Source organism: Neolamprologus brichardi, chromosome 12 (assembly GCF_056152115.1).
Source record: "Neolamprologus brichardi isolate AB-2024 chromosome 12, ASM5615211v1, whole genome shotgun sequence".
Classification (NCBI taxonomy): Eukaryota; Metazoa; Chordata; class Actinopteri; order Cichliformes; family Cichlidae; genus Neolamprologus; species Neolamprologus brichardi.
Genome location: NC_142115.1, coordinates 5,914,346 through 5,941,290, shown reverse-complemented (window position 1 = coordinate 5,941,290; position 26,945 = coordinate 5,914,346). Strand labels below are relative to the sequence as shown.

At 42.0% G+C, this 26,945-nt stretch overlaps 2 protein-coding genes across 2 annotated transcripts; both read right to left on the bottom strand.

Annotated features, from left to right (window-relative positions):
• Nucleotides 1-1,752: 1,752 nt before the first annotated feature.
• mxd1 (MAX dimerization protein 1) lies at nt 1,753-21,097 on the bottom strand. The gene is made up of 6 exons (XM_006797481.3): nt 20,028-21,097; nt 19,282-19,381; nt 11,599-11,628; nt 7,234-7,348; nt 6,886-7,045; nt 1,753-5,463 (listed from the first exon to the last, which is right to left on the bottom strand). Exons 1-6 carry the CDS (start codon nt 20,092-20,094, stop codon nt 5,267-5,269), a joined length of 669 nt encoding a protein of 222 aa, XP_006797544.1. The 5' UTR covers nt 20,095-21,097; the 3' UTR covers nt 1,753-5,266.
• An 832-nt stretch (nt 21,098-21,929) lies between these two features.
• On the bottom strand, nt 21,930-26,936 carry snrnp27 (small nuclear ribonucleoprotein 27 (U4/U6.U5)). The gene is made up of 6 exons (XM_006797480.3): nt 26,741-26,936; nt 25,380-25,512; nt 24,918-25,030; nt 24,732-24,811; nt 22,589-22,653; nt 21,930-22,238 (listed from the first exon to the last, which is right to left on the bottom strand). The coding sequence occupies exons 1-6, from the start codon at nt 26,775-26,777 to the stop codon at nt 22,184-22,186; spliced, it is 483 nt and encodes a 160-aa protein (XP_006797543.1). The 5' UTR covers nt 26,778-26,936; the 3' UTR covers nt 21,930-22,183.
• Between the last annotated feature and the right edge of the window lie 9 nt (nt 26,937-26,945).

Here is a 26,945-nt window from a genome sequence, read left to right as displayed (position 1 = left end):
CATATCTTGAGTCTAAAGGTGCAGAAACAACTTAACATTTGTCTCCACAGCACATGAACGTCTGCAAGTTCTTTTCTCCTCCATCTGTGACGTATTACATAAGTGCCTGAGATGTCCATCTCGACCACTGTATTCCAGATGGTGATTCAACATGGTGGCTTACACAAACTGGTGCTCACTCCTTTGTATTTTTAATGGATTATTTATATGTTTATGAGGCTATATCAGTTTATTGGAGTAATTACATGCTCATCAATGTATATTTATTTATCATTACAATATTGTTATTTATATTACATAGCCTCAGAAAATTACTTATCATACCTAATGAATGCTGAGAGCAGTAAAGGTTTTACTCTGGTCACGTTTCTTTTGAAAGAATTTTTTTAAAATTTCAGTTACTGCTTCTCCACCTCTCATTTCTTCTTTTTGATTCCTCGATTTTGCTTTCTTGGGGAAAGACATGACTCAGAATTCACATTAGCAGTTCTCTATTTATAATAAATGAGTGCAGGTGGACTGAATCATTTTTGCATCACTTGGAAGAGGTGAACAAGATGAAAGCCTCATTGATTCAACCAACTGATTTATTAAGATAAATAAAATGAATGTATTTCTTTTTTTGTTCAGAGACCCCAATAAATGGCACAAATACAGTAGTTGGTTATTATATCTTAATCATATATACCAATGAGGATGCATTAACACACAGTCACTGGTAATGGCACGGTTTGGAGCACCATTCAAATTCCATTTTTTTAAGGAATGCTTAATTTCAATGAAACCATGTCAAGCCACATTTTGCATGCATTCCAACAGCCTGACTCCAAAGAGCCTGGATGCTAAACTGGCATACCTGCAGTCCAGACCTGTTATAGGAAAAACATATGCATAAAACAGCAGGGATTCTATAAGAAGCAAGAATGGTACATGGAAAATGTATTTCAAAACCACAGAAATTCACAAATCCACAGTTCTCAAACACAAAGGTTTTTTTTTCCAGTTCTCTATTGATAGTGTGGTTAGCCAGCCATATAGGGATGGATGTGGTCACTAACAACACTCAGGCAGGCTGTGGCCTTTCCATGATGTTCAGTTGGTGCGCAGAGAAGTATCCAACTTCGGTAAGCCCGTGTGAACTGTAGCCAGTGTTTTGTGTTCTTAGTTGACAGGAGTGGCCCCTGATGTGGTCTTCTGGCTGGCTTAAGAGTCGACATGTTGTGTGTTCAAAGAGGTTGAGTTACTGTTGGACAATTCGACATTTACCATGCTTTTCCTGCCATGATAGGTCAAGGTACCTGTTGGTCAGTTACAACATGAACTGTGATTGTTTGTGGATGCAAAGGGTGGAGAGGACTTGCATTAGATGCAGCATGAAGGGATGCAGCCTTTTCAGGAAACCCATCCCCCTCTTTCTTTTCCCATTCTAGCTTCGTGTGTGTTGCCTGTAGAGCAGCAGTCAGATGGCGGTGATCACACAAACATGAGATTTGGCCAACAGATTACTCTGGAACACAATGGATGGCTGGCGAGGATCAAGCCCCTGCTAAGGCTTTCTTTTTATATTATCTTCACAAAAAAAAAAAAAAAAAAAAAAATGCTCCTCATTATCGTCTACTCAACCTCTATGTGAAAATTACCCATTGTATGAGAAACTGGTGGGCTGGATTTCCGCTGACAGCCTCCATTTGTCCTCTTCACGTATGCTTAATAATCACAAACCATGAACAAAGACCACGACAAGGAGATAGGTAGGTAAACAAGGGTTTCAAATGTTTAATTCATTTTAATATCACTGGCAAATATAAATTGCTGCTCAACGATTCGTTATCAAAGGGGGGCTGTTTCTCCCCTCTCTTACATTTGAAGAGATTTCTTTAGAAGACAGTGTCCAAATTCTCCAAATTCTTAAAAAGTTAAGTGCACAAACCTTAATGTTATTATTCAGCAAACAGACGTTTGACCTTTCTGAGAAGAAAGGCAGGAGGTGACGACGATGTTCGATGGAGCCGTGACGAGGGGGTGTTGTCTTGTGTGTTTTGTGTCTAATGCGATGAAAGCACCACGACTGAGACCCGTCACGAAGAAGAAAAGAAGGGAATGACCTTTGTGATGCACGTCGCTGTTGTCGTAAACACATCGGATGTGTCTGTTAGGCCGTAACAGGTGTGTCTGTTTTGAGCCGCTTTGTATGCAGGGATAAAAGTGTGCAAAAAAAGACAAGAAAAGCCAAATATACACATGAACGTGAGTTTTCCTCTGATGTGGAAAGCTGTAGCTTAAACAACTGGTCTGACTGTAGTCTTGTTCTTTGAGAGATTCCACACCTGCTTCTTAAGGCAGATGCTGAGAGCACCAGGGTCTTTGTACTGGAAGTGAGAGGGGTGCGATGTGATCACTGACACATACAGTACACTGCCCCGCTACACACACACACACACACACACTTTGCCTGAACCACTGATGCCAACGCAGCATGTGGAGGAGGGTGTATTGCTCACACATGGTTGCATGGCACAAACACACACACACACACACACGCACACGCACGCACGCACACACACACAGAGATTAGTGGAAGACAGAAATGAGACGATGGATGGGGAGGAGAGAAAAAAATGGTGGCTACCACAGAAAGACATTAATGCTCTTCTTCAAATAAAACAAATAAACAGAAACACGGATTTACAATGTTTTTAAAATCACCCACCCTCTACTGCCAAAAAAAATACACCTCGGAAGACAATAATGCAGTAAACTCACACACACGCTCACATACTGTACAACACACGTATGCACCGACAGATGGCATTTCAGTGAACACACCTGCCCACTCACACCTACTTTTCAACACCCCCAACCCCCACTTGGTTAGCGTGGCTGCACAGTCCCTCTCCGTTTGGACAAAAATAAGCAGCATTCGACACTCAATGACTAAACAATCTCATATCTATTTTTCTGCTTTCCTTTTTTTTTCTCCTTTTTTTGTGTTTTTGTGTTTTTTTGGCGTACCATCGTCATGCTTTAAACTGAGATCTGCAAGTGGCGCATGCACAACACGCAGGGAGCTTCTTTTGGCACCGTGCTGCTACGACTGCAGGGGTTGATAACGCGTACATTCAGAAGAAACAACAACAGATCTGCGCTCCTGTCCCTGCCCGTGATGACTGGGAACCACACGCGAAGAGGAGGAGGAGGAGAAGGAGGAGGAGGAGGAGGAGGGGTAAAAAGAAGAAGAAAAAAAATCTCACAAGGCTCAAGAGCCATTTTGTCTGAGGCACGGGCGTGGGGGAGGGAAAGGGGTGATGGGAGGTGAACCGGCAACGCCACTGCGCTTGACCCGGACACCTGCTCCTTTCGCTTTTTCTACTTTCTAATCATTTTCTTTTTTAAGTTCTTCAGTTTTTTGTCCCATTATCCTTCTCTTATGGGCTTCGAAAATGGCTAAAAGAAAAATCAGAATCAGCCACAAAGAAATCACTTCCTAGGAGCACTGTGCTGAATTCAGACAGACACTAAAGCCTCGAGGCACAAAGAGACATTTCTCAATATTTTATGGATTGACTAGGCTGTGCAAACAAACTACATATAGGAAACTCTCAATAAACCTCACAAGAAGAACATAAGCTATAACTAATTAAATAGATTGTTTTTGTATATTCATCTATAGATTTATCTAATAAATACATCTGCTGATAGACACTTCTTTCTGTAAACTATTTACATTAAAAGGTATATATTTCTGCTAAAACAATAAATAGCTATGAAGGCAAGGCGAGGGAGAGAAAACTGATTTCGTTTAGCTGTGAGCAGAGAGAAAGTGTGTGTGTGTGTGTGTGTGTGTGTGTGTGTGTGTGTGTGTGTGTGTGTGTGCTCCCGTTGAAAAGTCAAAGCCGACCATTTGTATTTCCGAGTGATTCGCTTCCTCTCAAACTGGACTCTCTTCATAAATAACTGGCAGGAACATCCACTTGCAAACCAAAACAACAAAAAATAATGAAATAATGCTCTCAGCCTCACCTGCCTGTTTACATAAGTGGAATGTGCTCTCAGTAGATTCCCTTCCTGTTTAACACCTGGTGAATGGGGCAGTGAAGAAGTAGTGTACAAAAACGTACCAACACCCACCAGAGCGTACCAGTATTGGGCCCAGTGGCTGGTGTTCATAATATCCATGACAAGCACACATAAGAAAGGGATGATGTTTAAAAAAAAATGAAATAAATGCCCCGTCATCAGAGAGCGGCATAAAAACAATCAAACCCACCCCTGAAAACCCTCCCCAGTCACAATCTCATGCTGCACGATTTTTTTTGTTTGTTTTTTTCTTTTTTGTCGGTTTTTCTGTTACTTTTTGCTCTAAAGGGCAGGCGTGGACAAAGAATTACAGGGCAGTTGCGAGCCTGCCTGCCAAAGCCCGAGTACTGAGGGACGTATTGCTGTCGACAGTTTAACATCTCTCACACACGCACACACACACACACACGCTCTAGTTTAGTGTCCGCAAAGTCTGCCGACTGACATGTTTTTCAAACACTCAGTTCATCTGGTGGCATTGCTGCCATGGCTGCAGCGGGAGGGTTGGGTGGGCCTTTGCTAAGGGACAGTGTTTGAAAAAGGTGATCGTTTTGTTTACAAAAAAAGCAATTTTAAGTGCAAAGTACCATGCACATACGGTCGACCGGTGAGCGGGGCGCAAAAACACAAAAATAAACAAAAAAAAGCCCCGCACCATGTCAGCATCACACCTTTGGGAGAGATGGAGCGATCTGTGTGTGTATGTGTGTGTACGTGCGAGATGATGTTATGTGTGTGAAGTATGGGTGAAATCTCATAAGTGCTTCCCATGGCTCTTGAGGCATAGAAAAGGAGGCAGTGGGACATTGTGTGGTAACATTCTCTGGCTGAAAGTTGTGTTCTGTTTTTGTTTTGTTTTTGTCGGATGGGGGTAGGGGTGGTTGGGGGGGGGGTGGAGTGTCTTTGACGTCCCGCTCGTATTATCGGTGCGGAGCAGAGCGGGGGACATCCTAAAGACTGACCGCTGATGATGGGCTGGATGTCTTGGAGGTGTTGCAGTCTGAATGGAAGTCGGTGTGCAGACAGGAAGTCCGCGGAGGCCCAGCTGGAGGAGGGGCCTCAGACTTGGTCAGTCCTGGTAAAGAGGGAGGAAGAAGGGCAGGAAGGGGAGGTGAGGTCGGAGCGGGACCAAGGAGTGGTGAGGGGGCTGAGGGAAAGAGGTGGGTGCTGGGTCAGTGACCAGTGCTGTTTATAGGCTGCAGCCCAGCTGCTTAGCCTTCTCCTGAGTGTCCTGCACGTGCTGCAGGCTGGCGCTGGAGTAGCCCTCATCGCTACAGCTGCTGCGCAGGCTGCCTCGCTCGTCCCCTGAGTCGCTCACGCTGCTGGTGCTCCACTCCAAGTCACCCAGCAGGTAGTCCGTCCCCTCCACGTCCACATCCAGGTCCTCTGTTTGAACAACAAAAACACGACACCATTAAAGAGCTGAATGACAACTATGTCATATTATTCATCTACTCAAGTTTCTCCGCTTATAGAGAGGATGTTATTATTACTAGTAACACTAATTAAACAACTAGTGCGAGTTAATGGTGGAACCTGTACAGCCAGCAGCAGCAGCAGCTGGTAACTACCTGCTCTGCACATCCTGCAAAAGCTCTTTTTTCCTGTATTTTAAATCCCCTTTAAACAACAGGGACAAAGCTACACAGCATAAGGGTGACACATGCACAGATCTGTTTTCATTTTAACCATTTAAAGGTTTTTGATTTTGCTCTTTTATTGAGTGACTTAATGCATTCAGGTTGTTTTATGTCATGTCCCTGTAACCCTGTCCAAATAGACAGAAAAAAAGAGAAAAAGTGAACACTGACAGTGCTCATTTGTGCCAGGAGGAACAGGATGAGCACTGTCAGAGCTACAAATGACTTCCAAACAGGCCGCTGGAGTGAATGTGTCTGACCAAACAATCAGACTTCATTGAGCGTGGACTGAGGTTTCCCACTGGGCCTGGTGCTAACTACACAGCACTGTGGAGCTGATTGGCATTTGCCATAGAGTACCAGATTTGGCATGTCCACCACTGTCGCCCTGTGTGTTTTTACAGATGAGAGCAGGAGCTCAGGGACGTCCTGGTCCAGATCTGGGAGGAAATGTACAGGACATTATCTGTTGTCTCATTAGAAGCATGCCCTGATATCATCAAGCATGCATATGATCCACAAACTATTACTTCTCCATGTTTCTTCTTTCCTCTTTTACATCATTTGCTTTGGAGGGAGGACATTAACCAGATGACTAAACAACAATGAATGCCACATAAATGGCACTCAGTATAAACTGCTGAGTATCATTTGGAGTTGCTGCAATGACATTTGTCAGAACGGAGGCGTTTGATGCACAATTTCTTTCACTTGGATTTTTGGGGTATTATTAAATTGAGCGCTCTGTAGGTTGATCACTTTTGTTTGTATCAAGAAATGTAGCATCCTTTCATTCCTAACACTTTACCTCGTCCACATCAGTATAGATATCCAGAATGTTTTTTTCACATTAAGATCTGATGAGTGTGTTTTTATAAGCAATGTATTTACTAAAACGCTTTACTTTGCACTGTGGAAGATTGTGTTTAGTGATGATGATGAAGACAATACCTGACACAAGAACAATAAAATGATGCCTATTCTGAACTTCCTGCACAACGGTTCACCTCCATATTTTTTCATGTGCTTTGAGAGAAGATGTTAAACCATCTGAATATTTGCCCGGAGGTTCCAGACATGAAACACGTGAAGAGTGACATGAATAAAAGCATGTGGTGGTAAGGAAGTCGTCTGAGCTGGCCACAGCTCTGCCTGTGTGCAGCCTCACCCTGGTCAGAGTCGGACTTATCAGAAGACTGAGTGGAGCCGGTACTGTCCATGCGGGTCCTCTCCACTCCCAGCTGCTCTAGACGCCTCCTCAGGTGTCTCTGCTCCCGTTGTAGCTGCTCCAAAGTGTGCTGAGCTTTCCTCTCGCTCTCCTCCAACCTCTGCAAGAAAGAAGGAGAGAAAACGGTGCGCTTCATGAACAGCTCCTAATCTGCTCCTGTGTACGTGTCCACAGCAGCTTATCAGCTACTGAAACACGCAATTACTAACACACTCAGCAACCGCAGCGGTCAACAAATTGCCCTCTTCACACCGATTAGGTGAGTGGTGCAGGCGCACATCCACGCACCTTGATGTGATCTTTGGCCTTCATCAGCAGGCTGAGGGTGGTGTGCCTGTTAGCATCTGGTCCCAAGGGAACGAGGGATTTCAAGCGCTCCAAACACAGTCGTAGATGTGCCCGTCTGAAGAGGAAGGATAAAAATGAAGGTGGAAGATGCTATTAAATGGACAGAAAAACAAAAAGCAAAAACAAAACAAGAAGGTTGGCCACTGAAATCTGAAAATTCCTGATAAAAACTAGTCTTTACCTGAGCTTTGAAAAGCTGAATGCAAATATCTTAAACTGTCCTGTTTTTTTCTCTCTACAAGAAGTTCTACTCTTGTATTGAAATTGACCTTTTACTTAAAATTCACGTGGATGATTGGGCTTCAAGGACTCAACCTCAGATTTTTCACTGAGGGGAAACAAGCAACCTCTTAAAATACATCCAGGGGAGATTTTGTCTTCATACTAAGAGCCCTGAAAGGACTGTGTTTACATTTCTCCAAATACTGACAAATGAACAGGTGAATTATAACGGCAGCGTTTTCTGCCATCTTTTACTCTGACAAGCCTCGAATCGGTCTTGTGTCATTAGACTTTTCCAGGAACATGGGAAATAGGTGAAATGACTTATTCAAACATGTGCAAACACACATGGAAATACAGTATATTAGGCAAAATCACTGTTGGACAATTCTAATGAGTCTGAAAGCCAATACAGCTTCCTTTATTCCTCTACACAGCCTGAACTGCCTTAGGCAGGGCTTCCTGACTTTCTTTAAGTGCTCTTCAGGAATAGTTCTCCAGGCTTCCTGAACGACATTCAAAGCTCTTTGGATGTTGGCTGCCTCTTGTTCTCTGCCAACACAATCCCACAATGTTGGACTTATTATTGAAGTACTGGCCAATCCATGACTGATGGAGTTCCATCGAGTTTTTACTTTTACTTCATTGGTAGCACGCATATTCTGATGCTAACATTTAGACAAGTTTAACGGCAGTCTTAAAAAAACACAACAAACCAAATCTTAAAGTGATGTAATATGTATCCATGACTACCGCACAGTGACATGGTCAGATAATTAGGACCAATAAGCACTTCTGCGCCAGACTGCTGTGAGGACAGGACTCTTTTTTTTCTCATCTGTGGTATGTCTTGTCTCTACTTGTTGCAGGCGATCACAAACAGCAGTGGATCCTTTCTGTTTCAGCAGGAAGTTAAAGCATTAAATAGAGTGGGAATACTTCCTTGTTGTGACAATAACTGTCATAGTCTGGGTGGAATTTCTTGTCCACTTCACACAAATTGAGTTAGTTCAAAGAGGAGATTTGCGTGCTGAAGCAATACCAGCCGATAAGTTCCTAGCATCAAAGCAAATATGAGGAACAAGCTGCAGTGAACTGCCTTTGTACTCTTCAGGCCTCATCAACCAGGTGTCATTACTGCAAGTATTTGTCAGACTGGAGCCACTAAACACTTTCTCCTCTTTAATGCAACCTTTGGGATCAAAGAGTATAAAGGTAGGAGCAAACGGAAAGAGACGCCCTGTATGTTTCAGGAAGTCAGCAGTGTGTTAACTATTACATAATAGAGCTCGACAGGATGTGCGCCAACCGTCCTCTTAAACAAGAAGAAAACCAGAAAGCCATCTGCACCATATGTTCAGAACTGCAACTGATTATTGATGTCACTTGCCCTTTATACCCCCGTCACACACACCTATACACAGTTCACAGCCTCTGTTTCCACCTGTATGCCCCTCAGCCCCTCAGCTGGCAGCCTTGGCAATTTCTAAGGTCTGGTGGGTGTTGGTGACCACTTGACCCCGCTGTTACACAACACACACCTCCAGCTCCAGCCTCGTCACAGTGTGTACGTGTCTGTGCGCTTGTGTTTGCCTGAGCGAGTGGGCGTGTGTACGTCAGACTCTTCCTGAGAATGAGTGTAAAAATTGTTTTCTTTCTTTGTGACTGTGCAGCTGAAGGGCTGGCCGGCTGAGCCGCTCACTTGTTGTCTGCTACAAATAATCCTAACGTGAGCGTCACTGCCGGAAAGAGTTTATTCAAATGGTGCGCATGGAGAGCTATGAAGCTGATTTGTCTCTGGGCAGTGGAAGCGCACAAATATATTCTCAACCCGTTGCCCTTTAAAAAGATAAACACACAATCGGCGAGCAGAGCCTTTGCACGCACATACAAAGCAGCTGAAGCCAAGTGCCTGCTTCTCAGCTGACTCAGTCCAAAGGACATGCAGACTGTCTTTACATAACATGGAAATGGTCCGGCCTGTGTTGTTCTGACATAATAAGGGCTGGCTAATGTTTGTTAAACACTGACAGAGAGCCGACTCAAACAGCACGAGTCACATGGCGATTCAGAGAAACACTACGGCGTGGTCCTAACACACAGCTATTCCAGTGACAGGTTATTCTGGTTCACTGTGTCAATAGGTAACTATACAGTAAATGTGGAGCTGCAGCCTCAGGCCACAGCCTACATTTCTCTGGCCTTGTTTCACACTTGCATACGACTGACCTGAATGCATGTGTCTGGTCCAAAATGAGGTGAATGTGCCGCCTCAGTTTGTTACACTCAAAACAGTTGCAGCTGTTGTCACCCCTTTCACCCAAAATGGTTTCTTCCAACTAGGTCAGCTGGTGCACTTTGCCTGATTAGCAGTAAATCACCTCGCTTTCAGGGCTCTTGCCCTCTGACCTCTAACAGTGAGTGATTTAACCAAGCCAATACTGATGGAAGGGAGGTGGGTCTCATTGCACTCCTGAGGCTTTGCTGGCAGTGGGCTGCTGTGACTAATTTACTACTCGCCACTGGTGGCTTTCCATCATCACGTTAGTGGTGGGAGAAACTAGCTAAGTAGGTTCTCTAGTGGTCATAATTGTGTTTTACTGCAGGGTATGAGGTGTGTCCACAAACACATACAGAGGGCTCAGCATGTCCACTGAGCGGCTGGTTTGGATCATCTAGCTCAGAGAGTGACAGCGATGGTATCAAAAGACTCCTATTGCTTTACATATGTAAACTGAGGACTTTACCATCATCCAAAAATGGCTTTTATCAATTGTTGGGACCGTTTATGTTCACATAAGCTAAAAGAAAATCAGCAAATTCAGGAAGCAGAATTGATTAACGAGCGTCATGACAGTTTCAACTGTACCTAACTAACCGTTCAATGTTTTCACCTCCACCCTTTTGCTAGTAAACCATCTCCTCTGATAACTTTTACATTTATTTCCATTACATAACCAAATTATCATGAATGAATGCTCTCCAAAATGTTGTCAAGACAACCAAGTTGTGCAGCACTGAAACCAGATCGGCTGCTCTCAGGAGCCAGAGAGCACAGTGAGCCACCTGATACAACCGTGACCCCGTCGTTCATCTCATCAGTGTCAGGAGGGCACCGTGACAAAACAGTGGCTCTGTTCAAGCATGAAACGATTCACTCCTTAGTTCCTTTTGTTCATCATAACTTCCACCCCCCTCAAAAGAAATTACTTAACTACACCATAAAGCTCATTTTATTCTCATTACCCCCTTATCACCTAAATTCAAACTTGATTAGTTACGAGTTTACAAAAAAACAACACGTCCACCATGTCTAGATATGCCACGTCTCCCTTCTGCTTATCACGGGTTATACAGCTTACCTCTTACATAAGCTAACAGGGCAGTACACAAATAAAACGTATGCTTTTGTTTCACGATGGCAACGCGCCAAAAGAGAAAAGGTAAGGTTTGTTTAGGACTGTAATCTAGCTCAACTAGTTTCTCTGCAATCTGTGCATTCATGCAACAGGCGAGCCGTCAGCCTTAGTTCGTAACTGTAGGTTTCTTAATCCACCAGAAAGGCGCGTGATGTGAGCCTGTTTAATGTGCATCTGACCTACGTCGGGCCCATCCATATGCAGAAGGGATCCTGCTTCTCACGGGTCTGCAGTGCGGCTTCACCGATAAACCCGAGGATTCCACTGAATCGCGCTCAGTAATTCACCTGATAAAAAGTTGAGGTCCAGCTTCACCTGTCTACATACGCGCTGCTTTTCTTTTGATCGCCCACTCATGCATGTAAGCAGGCTCATAAAAGAGGACCAACGAACATGTCACACCACATCACCAGAGATTCACCGACTACAATTTTAAATCCTGATAGTCACTCTGAGAGCATTCACCTTAGATCTGGAACTTTAAAAAATGTACCTTCTTTCAAAAATGTTTCAGATTATATTACAGGTTACAGGACCTGAAATGGCACTGAACTAATTTAAAGACTTCCTCAGTGTGGGAGGGCATGGGGTAGCGTGAATTGATATTCTCATGGATTGAAGAACAACACAAACACACAGAGAGATTTGATTTCTTTTTTTTTACCTGTTCTTTTCCATTTCGTTGTGTGTAGACCTGCAGAGATAAAACAAAACACATATGAAAAATCAGACATAATAAAAAAAGCCACTGATTAAAATGAAAAAAGCTAAGGCTTCCCCTTCTCCACATGCACTGCAATCCAGGCAGAGGAGGGAGCACGAGAGAAAGGGTTGTGTGGGAGTCTGTGAACAGCCGGAGCTGCTTACAAAATAAGATTCAAAGAGGGAAAAAAAAGACAGAAAAAAAAATGAAGAAAAGCCTGGGTGTTCTTATGCCTGAGGCCTGTTTCACGGTGGAAGCTTTTTTTAAGGACCACACTCGTACACAGATACGTGATGAGGGGCCCGACGGTAAACATAGTAACAGTAACCAGAAACAGGAGTAGATGGGACTCTGTCCCTTCATATTGCCTGATTATCCATTGTACATGCAAGCCTGAGCAGAGTGGGGGTGGGGGGAACACAGTGAAGGTAAAATGAGAGATAGAGGTGGGCTCGTGGCCAGCATGACTCTGTCATTGCAGTATTAAAACATCTCTCTATCTGTAACACACACGCACACACGCATACACACAGAAACGGGGTCAAGTGTAGGGTTTGGTAGAAATGTGTCTGACCTGTGAGAGAAAGGATAAACAGGAGAGCAGGTCACAAGCAGAGAAGAAGATCCCCTCTGCATTCCTGAACGCTCCTCAACCTCCACCTGAACCCCACCATCCACCCCCATGCTGAATCCCAAAATAGCCTCTGCATTTTTCCAGCTCTGCAAACTAATGCACTGTCCTGCCTACACACATACACACAAACACAACCTCAAAGGTGCCCCCTCGCGTGTAATCTCAGTTGCTGGGCCAAACCTGGGTTTAAAGCTCGGGGTTGACCATATTTTCACTGTGTCGCAGCGTGTCACTGCAGCATGTGTGTGGCTGTCTTTCTGCCACTCGCTTTGGGTGTTCTCTCTGTCACTTGGCCCCCTCTAGCCAGTGTACATTCCTGTGTGGGGCAGACAGCCGCTGGTGACATAACAGAGCTGGCAGGGAAGTGATCCCACTCACTGAGACTAGATTTCAGGCTCTGAGACACCTCATAGCTCTCTGCTACTTTACCAAACACACCTATGCCACCACAATGCAGAAGCAATATTTAAGATGCCATAATATGCTAATTTCCAACTCTATCACTGTTCTAGTTACTTAAAGTACAGTCATATGAAAAAGAAGGTTTCCACAGGAGAAAACTAAATACACACATGTTCTGCTTGCATAGGAACTGAGATCTTAAACAGCAGCCAGGTGCTGCTAATTAAATGCATTTGTTTAACTGATCATCTCCAAGTGTGAGCAGCTCTATAAAAGCTGAGGTTTTTGCAGTTTGCTGGGCTGGAGCAGTCAGGTGTGTGTTAACACAGGGCCACAATCTTTTGAAGAGTGGATGGCCCAGCAAATTCCCTCTGTGCAGTGCTCAGAGAAACTACTGGGCTAGTTTAGTATGTTAAATATTAAAGTTCATAACAGTACAGTTCAAAAAAGAATGAACATATGGTTGATTTGGAAAGACTGACAGGAGAAAGTCTCTTCTCTCCCCTAAAAGAACATAGCAGCACAGTTTAGGGTCCCAAAGTTGCACCTGAACAAACCCAAACAATTTGGAAACAATGTCCTTTAGACAGATGAGACCAAATTGGAGATGTTTGGCTATACTACACAGTGCCAGCCCAAAGACCACATATTAACTTATAGAGGGGTGCTGACTTGGACGTATGTTGCAGGCACAGGATTTGGACACCTTACAATCACTCAGTCAACCATGAATTTCTCTGTATAATAAAGTATTGTGAATTATAATGTGAGGCCATCTGTCTGACAGATAAAGCTTGGCTCAAACAGAACGACTAAAAAGAAAATAATTAAGATTCTGCAGTGTCAAAGTTCAGACCTCAACCTTACTGAAATGCTGTGGTGCAATCTTAAGTGAGAAGTGCATCAAAAACACCTGCAAACCCAATGAACTGAACCAATGCTGTCAAGACAAGTAGGTCAAAATTCCTCAATGATGTGAGAGACATATAAAGTCATAAGGAGACAGCTACTTCAAGGTATTGCTTAAAGGTGGTTCTACAAGCTTCTGAATCTTGGGAAAGTACTTTTTTTCACAGAACTATACAGAGCCTTGTGACAGACAGGCTTGTGGGTCAACCTCAACATTTGTTTTTGGAGAGGAAATCACTGACCAAAAATAGAGAAAACGCACAACAAACAAGTCTCACTAAATGAGCTTCTGTCACCTCAGAGGTCCTCAGAAGGTTAGATACAAACGATTCACCAGTGCACTTTTCTTTCAGCTGCATCAGCCTGAACAACACGGCGTGATGACCACCGAAAGGCACCAGTTGACTGCACTGTAGTTGCGTATTGTATGAATGTGTGTGTTTGTGAGTGAGGAGGGGGAGGACTCTTTCTCCTTGTCTGTAATGGAGGCGCTGCTGTTCTCCACTGACGGCAAAAAGTGAGAGCAGAGCAGGAAAGACACAGGAGGATGGAGGAGGTGAGGAGAGAGAAATGCGAGAGGGAGACAGAGAAGAGAAATGAGGGGGAGGGTGGACTCCTTACTACTGACACACATGCACACGTCCACGCCAGAAACATGGCGAGTCCCCTCCCCCACTACTACTACTCACACATCTACGCTTCGGGGAAAATGGCAGAAACCGGAGGGGCTTATGTACAAATTCAAATATAAATGCCTGCCCTATATTTGACCAGAATCAGCAGCAGAAACAACATAAAAACTGATCAAATAACACCAATTAATTGATTAGATCTTTTCTAGCAGAGATCAACCCTTCCCCCCGCCCCCCCAGGATGTAAATTTATTCTGTACTGTTAATCACCAAGAGACAATGTCAGATTCGACTACATCAAATCATCGTTGCAGAGATACCCTTATTAATGCCGTGTGATTCTGCTGCCCTTAAATAGCAATGAGTAATAGCTGAAAAAATGCTTCAGAACTGGAAATGGAAAAAGGAAAGGCTGGTTGTTTTTGTTTTTTACCAGAAATAGCAACAAACCAAGTAAACCTACTCTAAAAAGCCATCTACACATGCTAGGACATGATCTGAGTTAGAAGCATGTCGTTTCAATACTCTACACTGTGTTTTTGAAATCACAGCAGAAATGGTAGCACACTCCAAATTTGTCACAGTCACTTTTGTCGAAATCAACTGATATACTGCTCGATGTATTGAATAAGCTGTTGTTTCCTTTAATAAAGAAGACAGATTCTGTATATTTTCAGCTTCATTTATTTATTTCTAGACCAGAGGAGCTTTGCATAATTTACAGTTCAAAATAATGGTCATATATCTCTCCTAATGGGCCTTTGTGCCGCCGTTCAGTTCACAATCCACGCGAAAGAAGCTGCTTTAGCTCCCCTACCCCTTTAAGGCAACTTTCTTGTGATTGCCCCACATGAAGAGAAGGTTTGCAGAGGAGGTGGGTGGGGCTTCTGAGATCACAATCAGACTTGATTGTGTCAGAGACAAACATTAACGCTCTCATTGACATCATACACAGCTACGAATATATTAAAAAATATATTAAAAAAATGTCCTAAATTCATATTTATCTTATAGCAGGCCTTAGTGCAGCTCCATCACTTCATTAACTGTGAAACAAGCCGCTTTTAGCTCTTCTCCTTTAACACCACAATTCTCTGAACTAAGCTTTCCTCTGATTAACTGTCCCTCATAAAGACATTGACTGATCAGCAGATTGGCGAAGCTGCTATGCTCACAACCAGAGCTGCATACACTCTCTGACATGATAAAGATCCCAGAGTAGAAACAAAACTGTCTGAAGCCCAAGTAATTGGCTTTCTGGGATTACTGGGACATACTCAGATGTCATTATTTAAACCTTTGACCATATTTAGTATGAACATCATAACTGTATAGATAAGACAGGAAATTTATATTTCAGACATGATCCTGGTTTCTATAAGTTGGCTAAACTGTTTTCTTTTGACTACACTTGAATTCTTGTTATTAGATTAACCATCCAGAGTCAAGCTGTTCAGCTTTATGAGTCACAAGATGCACCTCAACTTCTTCCAAATTTATTTCCTCCATTGCACATTTAGTTTTCCCTCTTTTATTGTTTACTTTTAGTTACGTCAGTCACTTACAGAAAACCGCAGTGTTTTTTTTTTTAAGTATGCCAATGATCAGGAATAACAGGAAAATGTCTAGATTTCTATCAAATCAGAGGCAGATGTAACTGCTACAAAAACCATACATTTACAGGAGTAGAAAAGAGTGTTGATAGTCCAGAAAATATACCTACAATCCTACATCAGATGAGTCCTACATAAAGCAGATTGCGCACCCCAGCATATATTTTCTGCACTGGCGGATGAACAATGGATGGATGAACAGTGTACCCTCATGGCAATACACCTGATACACCTGTTTGACCAACAAAGCATGTCTCTGGAATATTTTTAGGGCTTTTATGAAACTCTTCTGTAACTGTAGCATCGAAACTTTTTATTGCAGCTTCATGCAATATGAACCATCAAGCACTTTAAAATATGTATATTAATTACTGGATCTGTGCAAACAGCTGGTGGTGCTCTCATCAGTTGCTTCTTTGATCTGCTGCTTTTTTTTAATGTTTGAATGAAAAGAAGGCACATAAAGGTTGGGATCAACAATATGTCAGTTTTGTGTTTACTGAAGGACAGAAGCAGGTGCCTAGATGTCACTGTTTTATCTGAAAAGATCAGTTTCCAACAGCCTTTAATGGACTTCATCCTCTCTGTTGAAACAATCACCTGCAGTAGGTTAAACCTGCCTTTTTGTGTAAACTTTGTACACACAGGAGATAACTTCCTACACAGGATCATGACAGCCAACTGGAGTCCAATCGCAGAGTGCAAATTGATCTGTGGATTGCAGAGGCAACACAAATCTGTCCTCATACCATTGATTTACGGAATTCAGGTTAGAGACTCTAAATTGACTAGTGTCCACTTAGATGACAAGCGCAGCCCGGACTCACCACCCCCACCCTCACTTAAACGTCTTCTGCAGTCACCTTGACTGACCCACTTTTCCTTACTGTGGGGTCATTGACTTTAAGCCAGGATGACGTTTCAAATCAAATCAAAATTTATTTATATAGCACATATTAAAACAACAGTGTTGACCATAGTGCTTCACAGTCAGTAAAAGCATGAGACAGTTAAAACAAACAATAAAAGAGGACAACAAACAATAGGTAACAACACAACAAGCTAGAACAGCCAACTAGACAGAATCAAAAGCCAAAGTAAAAAAATAAGTTTTAAGACGTGATTTAAAAGACTGGATAGACTCGGCAGTTCGAATATGAACAGGAAGGTTATTCCAGAGTTTAGGTGTCACGGATGCAAAGGCCCGGTCACCTCTCGACTTCATTCGAGACCTAGGTGTGCTAGGAGCTTGTGATTGGATGATCTAAGTGCTCTGTTGGGATTGTATAAGTGGAGTAGTTCAGAGAGATAGGTGGGCGCTAAATTATTCAGAATATTAAAAGTGAACAAAAGAATTTTAAAATCTATGCGATATTTAACAGGGAACCAATGTAATTTGGCTAAAATTGGAGTTATGTGTTCATGGATTCTCGTACCTGTTTATAGACGCGCAGCTGCATTCTGAACTAACTGAAGCCGGCAAAGAGAAGAGTGTTGGAGGCCCGAGTAGAGGGAGTTACAGTAGTCCAATCTGGATGTAATAAATGCGTGGATAAGCTTTTCAAGGTACTTTAAAGGACGTTTGTATCTGTCACTCATATACTTTAAAGAACACATGGGGAAGACTAAACGTAATCTTAACCTAACAGACTCACACATACGTGTGACATCAGAGGACCTTTTCTGCAGTGTTATATATGAATTAGCCATTAGACTCTGAATTACAAAATATTACTTGGTAGCAACACCTAAAGTGGCCTATGCATACAGCATGTCAGTGCTGTTGACAGATTATGGAGTGCTTCTAAAGCCCTGTCCACATATAAGGTGAGCTGATGGGTGGACACCAGCAGATATTTCAGGTTCTGGTTGCATAGGTTATCCTCTTGCACATGTCCCACCCTGTCATATGTCAGTCAACACAATCCTTTACCACCATTAGTAGTATGTGCCTCCACATACGTGCATGTTCACATGCGTACATGCGTACATGGGGTGCAAGGCACAGGGCGCATGGCATGGGGCGCCTGTGCCATGCACCCTGTGCCATAGAGTGCATGGCACAGGCAATATAATAGGTTATTTATTATATAATACTGTTTATCAGAATTTTCTTCTCTGCAAATATTTTGAATCAAACAAATAACTAAACAATGCAATCAGCTGCTACTCCGGTAAGTCTTTAATCCTATGTACCGACTCAACCTCCACCGACTCAGTATGCAGCTAGTGAGACTAGTTCTTGCTCTTCTATGCAGCGTCAGTGAGCTGAACCAGTTCTCTATGTGCTGCAGATTCTGCTTAGAGAGGTCTTCCATCTCCAAGTGAAACTTCAGGGTAGAGGGACAACTGTAGTCACTCGCTGTACACGGTGGAGTTGGAGTCTGTCCAACCCTGGGAGAGATCCTCTCTGGGGAAGCATGATCTCAAGGATCACTAAAACTGCAACATAACTTGAAAGCTAGCTGGTAAACCAACATGAGGCAGTAAGGGTCACCTGGTTACCAATGACTAAACATTCATGATAAGAACACTGTCCATTAGTAAACTGACTGCAGATAGTGTTGTTCTATGAGAAAATAAGAAAATAACAGTTAAAATATTAGCTGACATCAGCTGTGCTCTCACTGTGGCGGTCAGTGATAAAAAGATAATAGATTAATTCATAATCCTCTGTTCTATTCTTCATCAACATCGTAAAGTGTGCAGGAATGACTGAAATGCAGATATGGTGATCAGAAGCTAACCGTATCTATAGCTTACAGTGGAAGATCAGAGAGCTGACTTATGTTCTGTAACAATCCGAAAGCTTCTACAAATAAGCTCTCAGCAAAATACATGATCAGATACATACAAATACAATTTTTTTTGCAGATATATTACGTAAAAGGCATTAACATGTTATTTTGATTATAAAATTGGCCTAGACTGTCTGTCTTTTCTTTGCAGTTAGATTGGTGTTTGTAGCAGTGTGTCTGACCCGGTTACTATTTGATGTCAAAACAACAAGGTAGTGTCTCGCAGTCATAACCCTTTTCAAAGCTTTGGATGTTTGATTGTGACCATGTTTGGCCAAGAGCACAAAGTCGCTGTTTCAACAGTGTTGCTGTGAATATAACAAATTATGCAAATAGAGATGAGGCTGCTATCTGTGATCTCACTGCACTTCCTGCCATTTTAAATGTGGGCAGTTAGCGTATCCAGCTGGAAGCACAGTACGGAAATGCATAAAAAAAAATTAAAAAAATTAAAAAGCAAGCCTCACATCACAAGCACCAAATAAGGATTTTGACTTGAAACACAAACACTAGTGTGATGAAGAATGGCTTAATCCTCCAAGAAGTGAGGAGGGGAAGAGGAGGGGGGAGGTGCGGGGGACCCCTGAAGTGGGGATGTGATGGGCGACTTGTTGCAGAGCAGAAAACCAATCAGGCATGTACAGCTTTGCCTTTACCTGCTACTTGTGTTTTTCTTGCTTTTGCTTTTCCTTTTCAAACTTTCCCTCTCCCGGCTGCTGATGAATGGCGGCATGGAGGCATAGCCATGTTCAGCTTCTGCAAGCAGGTAAACAACATAGTGGTCACATGTCCTGAAATCCTGCAATGCAAAATATAGCCACAGCGAACAGAAGGAGAGACTGCACAATGTGTCACATTTCAGCTTTAGCTTTTGGCATCCCGCAGCAATGTCTTATGCTTTTTAGCATGCATGCATGGAATGGGTCTCAAGTAGTATCTTTTAGCCCTTTCCCCCTTCCTCGGGATGGACAATGATGTCATCTTGAACTGGAATAAACCCCACTAGCAAACCACAACAGAAGGAAAGGAGGGGCGTCCACGAAAACAATGTCTCCCTGCACATCTGCCACATATGCATTCATTCTTTCATTATCGCGAATGCAAATGCCCGTTTGTCTTTACACGTATGCATTATGCGCCTGTAATCACATATTTATTAGCACCTGTTTGGGGCAGGTGATGCAGCCTGCTGAATCGATGCTTGAAATTCGACATTTATGAATTTATTTCATGGCCTGATTGTTTGATGTAATAAGAATAATAATGGGAAGCAACAGGATTTGGGGAAGCATCAAACGACTTGTGCTTAAATCCGAGTGATTCGGAGGGGGAGGGGTGTTAATGTTATATTGCACAGAGTGAATAAGAAAAGAGAGTAGAAAATAATACAATGATACTTTACCTCGTTCCCTGCGATCAAGGTACTCGGCTGCTTCGATCAACATCTGCACCATTCCGATCGCCGCCATTTTAAACAATAACACTGATAATTTAACAATCCGAAAAGGAATTCCGTGGCTGTACACAGGCTGCTTCAGGGTCCTGCTTCTTTTTCACACTTAGGTAGCTCGCTGTTCTGTCAGTTATTATTTTTAAAGAGCCAGAGAGAGCGCGTTACAGAGTTGGTCCTTCACTGTTAAAGGCCTTGAATGCAGCACCAGTCAGTTCGAAAAGCCAAACTTCCTCTGTGGTTGTTAAATTAAGGATATGGTGTTAGCTGGCTAGTAAGGGCTGACACTAATAACACTTCTTCAGGAGCTAAGGTTACTTTGTTCCCCTTTAAGTCAAAATGTCAGCTAAATATCGTCGGCTTTATAGTTGGCTCTTCGAGAAAAGACGGCTTGTTGACAAAAACAAAACGAAAGGCTGTGTGACATACAAAAATAATCCCCGAATTGCTCTATTTGGCGAAAAAAAAAGCTGACTAACGTTAGCGCCAATGTTAAGCTGTCAAATTAAATATGGAAAGTTCTTGCTATCTCGGTTGTATTTGGAAAAGCTTCGGCCAGTGAAAAAAGAACGTTAGCATGTACAGTTGGTAGACACTTGCCTTGTGAAAATTATATATATATAAAAGAGCTAGCTGTTTTAAAGTTCAGCCGACGATGTCATCCAACCTTATCGGTTTAGAGCTGTGGCTGGTTAGTTTTGCAACGGTTTAACGCGCGATACGTCTCGCTGGAAACGCAGATAGCGACTGACATCAACTGAAGAAGAGTGACTGTTTGTCAAACAGCTTCCAAAATAGTGGCTTGTTGATCTGGACACCAGCTCTCTACTGTACTGTACAAAGATTCTGGGTGCTGCAATGTGATTGGATACTGAGTATAACCTCTCAAGCTCCTATTCGGCGTTAAAACCGTCAATTGCAGAGAGGGTTCAGCGCTTACTTCAACTGTGGACCTTAAGCAGCCATTTTGGTTCTAATTAACATCGGCTGAAATACACCGTGTACAGCCACAATGGAGACAGTTTCTGCGCTATACACTCGTACACAGTAATTGGTTGTTTTTTTCTATGAACTTGACAGCTATTGGCCCTAGTGGGCACGAGCCTATCTGACAACGCCCGCTTTTGACAATCAACACGCCTCTCTGCCATGCTGTTTCTCGGTGTATGGCAGCGATTGGCTCCCGTTGTTCCATTTAATTAATTTTGTGATACATGATTGGTCCAATTCACATGACCTCTTATCATTGGTCTCTTTCTTCTCCGTCACAAACTATCTGCACGCATGCGCCCGCTTGTTGCTTTCTGATCCCATAATGGCTTTAAAAGGCTCGGTGCTAGATTGGATCTGCCGGAGGGATGCTCGGTTATGATTGGTAGTTGGGGTAAGGACAAGTACAGGGATTGGTTATTTTGGTGGGTCGGGTCGGTTCTGTCAGACAGCACAGCTGATCCAATCTAGTATGAAACATTTAAACGCTTGCTTCAAAATGAAGGGATCATTATTTTAGAGCACGATAAACCCTGGACTTGAACAAATACCACCCCAGGAAAGGTTTCTTAGCAGCCTTTATGTAGGACTGAATTTAAACCTGGATTTGAAACAATCCTATTGGATACATTTCTCAGAGAACACCAAATGAGATTATGCTATATATAAACTAGAAAGAAACACAAGCATTCACAGGAATAACCAATCTGATCCTATTCAATCCTTAAAAGGGACAATGAATAATGTCATATTTAGCCATTATTTCAAAAGAAACCGTGTTCCTGCACAACCTAGCGGATGGATATTTAATTAGTGCATAGGCATTTTAATAAATTCATTTTCATAATCAGGACAGAAAGCATGTTTTTTAAATGCTTTTATTTGAAATAAATCATCCATGTCAACAATATTAAGCTCAGTCTCACCCAGCTGTGAGTACATCTTGCAGGTACTACTATTTACATGTATGCATTTGCTTATAAAAAGGTATATACACGACTGTTAAATCACACAAAACACGTAAGATATTGAACATGCCATCTATTTTCATAAGGGTGGGGGGAAGGGAGGGTACACACAGATAAACTTCTTAGGGAACATCAGAGTTGATGATACTTTCAAGCAATGAAGTCCAGCGGCCTGTTAAATCCACCCTTTCTGTTCATGTACTGCCTGTAAAATAAATATATAAGAAAACATTATATCACTGTTTCCCTCCCAACACACACAGATTACATCATCGAGCACCAATGGGAGCGTTGGCATCTCTGCATAGAAACACCTGCGGAGGTGATTGGCTACTTTAACAGTGATAGATGCTGAGAGTGCACACTGTGAAGGGGGGGCAGAAAAATTGACGTAACTCAGCAACACGACTAACAGCTGGGGCTCCAAAAGTAACTTTAAAAAGGATCCGTCACTAACAAAGGAAAGCTTATGAAATATCCAAAGAGACGTGCTGCACTGTACAGACACGGCACAACCAAACAACTACAAATGCTTGTTTCTGTTCGATGACCTACCTGTATTTTCTCTTCATGGTCACATTGACGGCATACGCGTTACTTGATCCATCAGTCTTCTTCCCCTGTGTAAAAACAATGTTACTGCATGACATATTACAAAACAAACTTTTAAAAAACATTCTTAGTTAAACATGACAGTGTACAGATGAAGCTGAATTGGGTCAAGCTCATGATAGCAGTTGGAATTCTCTAAATATGTATTTCACAGAACTGAAGGATTTTGATCAGTGGAAAACAGTTTTGTTTATAGGACACAAACCCAGTGGCCTGCCAGAGGAACCTCTTTATCAACAATAACACTGCTAGTGTTCAATGGGACTGATTTTTGAAGTGACCCTTTTCAACCCACTGTTTGCTCTTTGTGATTAGATTAAGCTTACCAACTCTTATTGGATAAACAGTTTGCCCAACCATAACTATTAGTTTATAATTGCAACTATTCATCCACATCTTGTAACTGCTACTCTTTATTTAGTGATTACTTTAAGTCAATCCACTTATTTTCCCCTTCTGATCATTTTCATAATAGACAGGTTTCATACCATTTGTTAATCTATTCTTATAACTAACAATTTGATTTGATTTGATTTGATTTAATCTTTATTTTGAATGTGCCTGTTATTCTGTTTTCTGTCAAGATGATCCCACAATAATGTTGATGCTCGGCTATCTAACCAGGTGTGCTTTGGCAGTGTGACTGGGTCATGCTGAACAATGAAGCCCTTGCCAGTCACATGCTTTCCAGATGCTATTACATGGTTGATTAAAATGATGGTACTTTTCTGTGTTCATACTGAACAGCACTGCTTGAAGTGCAGCCCCAAACCACAAAAAAGCCTCCACCCTCTGTTTTAGATTGCTGCAGACACTCAGTGTTGAACCTCTATCTTAACCTCCTGCATACATGTTATGAAAAACTGAACCAAGAAACTCATATTTTGATTTATCATGTCTAAGATTTGTTACCACCGATTTTCAGTTCAGTTCTTGTGTAATTTGGAACACTTCAGCCTTTTCTCCTTTTATTCTTCCTTAAGAATGGTTTCACCTTTCCACTAACACTATTTTTGATGAGGCTTCAGTGAACAGGAGATGACCACCTGAAGGGTCAGATGCTTCCCTGTGCCAGGTCATTGCTGGATTTGTTCCTACTTCAAAAGAATATTACTTTTAGATACTGTGACAGGCTATTAGCAACAAAAGTCCCTAAAGATACAATTTTAAATTGTTTCTTTGCCAAACTATCTGTTATCTGTGGACCCAACACTGCTCGTTATAGAAGCAAAATAAATGAGAGTGGCTCAAGACTCTTGCACAGTATTGCAAACTTACATTAGCCATGGGGGGCTTGCTGTCATGTGAAAGCTGCTCTACATTCATGTACAAACATTTCAGTATGTGTCAATTATGTCAATATTTAACCGTTTCAAGCCCACCATAGAACCAAGTCCGCCTGAGCTTATCTTTACATTATTACATGCTGTAGTGCCATTTTTGGAGCATTTCCAGTTGCTATACATCAATAAAATCATTATATCCTAAATTTAAATCATACCCATGCAATATGTCCATAGTATCTACATAAAAAATGTGCAATAAACTAAAAAAGAAACTGAAAATTGGTTTTTTTACACATTTTTCTAGTTACAGAAACTTCAGAGGTATATCCCTCAAAACTGTAAATGCAAAGTTCCACAAAATAGTTCCCAGCCACAGGAAATTGAGTGTCTTTATAATTTCATTTTTGAGATACACTCATTTTTTACAACCTGCAGCAAAAATGAAAATATAATAGGGATTTGAAAATAGTTATGCAAATCGGAGCGTGCACACTCCCTTGGGTTTAAAAGGGTTGACAGATAAGCAGGGGGGGGAAAAGAACCATAACTCAAAAACAACAGTATTCCCTTAAATAGAAAGAGTCATGGGAAAAACGTGAAAAATGTCCCCTTTATTTAAACAGGGACAACCTGCTTTTTACAACAGCTGCTCTAATCGATTTCATCAGTGCCAATGTGCTTTTGGAAGTTACATTTCAATCCACTGAAATAAATGCAAACATACTGTGTGTGTGTAGTGGACTTTATTAGAAATAAACTGCACCCCCTTGTGGCTGCATAACACATGGAACAACTCTCACCTTGCTGGTATCAAAGGAACCAAATCCCATAAGCTTCATCATCTCAATCTCCTCCTCCGTTTTGCCCTGCATGTCCTCCGCTATTTAAAAAATAGAAAAACATTGAATTTAGTCTCTGCTACTACAAAATGCCTGAAAAACTAAGATTCCTGCTTAATGTGCAAGTGTATAGATAATGTCCGATACCTGAGATCTGAATGGGCTTTGCTGTCTTTTCTTTTGAGTCTTTGCGCTCATCATCTCGTCTCTCCTTTTGTCTTGAAGGAGAGAGGGAGGAGGATCGATGACGTCGGGGAGACCTGCAAAAGGAGCACAGTGATGGCTGCAGGATGGGTTATCACATCTAATCAGAGCGAATAAGGCACTTTGTGGTGCTCTTGTTTTGATTAAAAGAATCTTGACAAAAAGTTTGTAAACAAAGGGCAAAGAAAATCACAAGTGCACCACTACTCATCTGAAACAACACTTCTCTGTGATAGTAAACTGGAAACTGCCGTTTATTCAGTATATACTAACAATACTCATTCCGACCAAAATCTATCACAGCTCTGCATGGGTAAGGTCTCTAAAATAGTAAATGAGGTGGAAATATTAGTCTTGAAAACAAAGTTTCTCTAAACACAAAAACACCAACAAACAAAAATTCACCTTGAGCGTCTCCTGTGAGGAGACCGTGAGCGACTCCTGCGACGGTCCCGGTCCCGTTCCCGATCTCGAGAGCGATCCCGCTCCCTTCGTCTTCGCTCACGCTCTCTAGAAGTTGAGCGGGAACGTCTTCTTTCTGGAGGAGGAAATGAGATCATGGCATTAACTGAAGCGTCTTGAACAGCAGACTGGCATCTATATACTGTAGCAGTCTTAAAAATCCAAACGTCGGCTATTTTCTTCTGTACTGTGGTGTATTTCTGCCATACCATATAAAATAAAACCTCTAAATGTCACATATAATTGGGAAAAACTGGTTGAAATTTAACAACTTTTTCTAGAAATAACTGTTTTACTATTACTTGTGTAGGATGGAGTATTATGTATTTTCATAGGTACTGGTATCATGTCTGAAATTGGGCCAACCATAACCAGCACACAATTTCTTGCTGCTTACCTTGGTTGTAGTAAAAAGCAAACCGAGTAGAAGGTGCTAAATTAGTACCAGTTCATTTGCCATTTATAGTCAAAAGTACTGTACCATTTAGGAACCCACGAGACGTGATCATAGCATAGACTTTCACCTTTAATTTATAGGGTTTAATAAAAAAAAAATGTTGCGTTAACTATTTAGCAAAAATTGAAATGACAGTGAGAGGCTATGAGATATTATATCCGCTTCATGCGTGACAGTACAACAAGCATACAGTCCTCGACTGACCGTGAAACTGCTTGTTAGTCCACTATGCATCAATTTTTAACCTCTAAAAATAGAGGACCGTGTATTGGATTTCCCAAACTGATCATACAAAAATCGCGGGAAATTAAACTGTAATTTGTCCAGCAGATTTTATGTATCTTTGCATCAAAGCTGTATCGTTGCAAAACACACGTTAATGTGTCCTGATAAATCACGCAGAAATATATATTTTTAATATGCAGTTTTTTATTCCAAAAAACCCCAATCAAACAAAAAAACAAAACAAAACAAAAAACAACAACAACCCTACATCAGACCCAAAAATGCACTGCTGGTTAGGATGGCGTCTTCTCCTCCCGTGGACACCTGGAGAGTGTTTTTGTTTATCTCCCATTTTATGCACAGTACGTGAACGCAGCTCGGGAATCGTATCGAAGCTACTGTGAGTTCTCAACACATCTAGAACCTTCTGTTAATACGACAACCCAGTCAATGCACACAGTTACAATTAAAATATCAGTTTTGCTTCTAGTCCTTTTGAGGTATAGGTTATTATCTTTATCAGACAGAAAAACGCGATTTCATAAAGCACATTTACTTCTTGGCGTGTTGACGAAGAGACGACGTTAACAGAGAAAAACAGCTAGCTACTTCAGTTTCTTACCTCGTCTTGGAGGAGTTCGACTCCTGCTCCTACCCATTCTCCGAACAGATAAGATACTAGACTCACAAAAAATGGAAAATAAATTTAATACAAATCAGCTGGAAGTTATTTGTATGTCGCTGGTGGATGCTACTAAATGCTACTCCAAACCGGTCTCTTTTTTTTCCCTTGAGCTTTGTATGCAAGTTTCCGGTCACGTACAGGA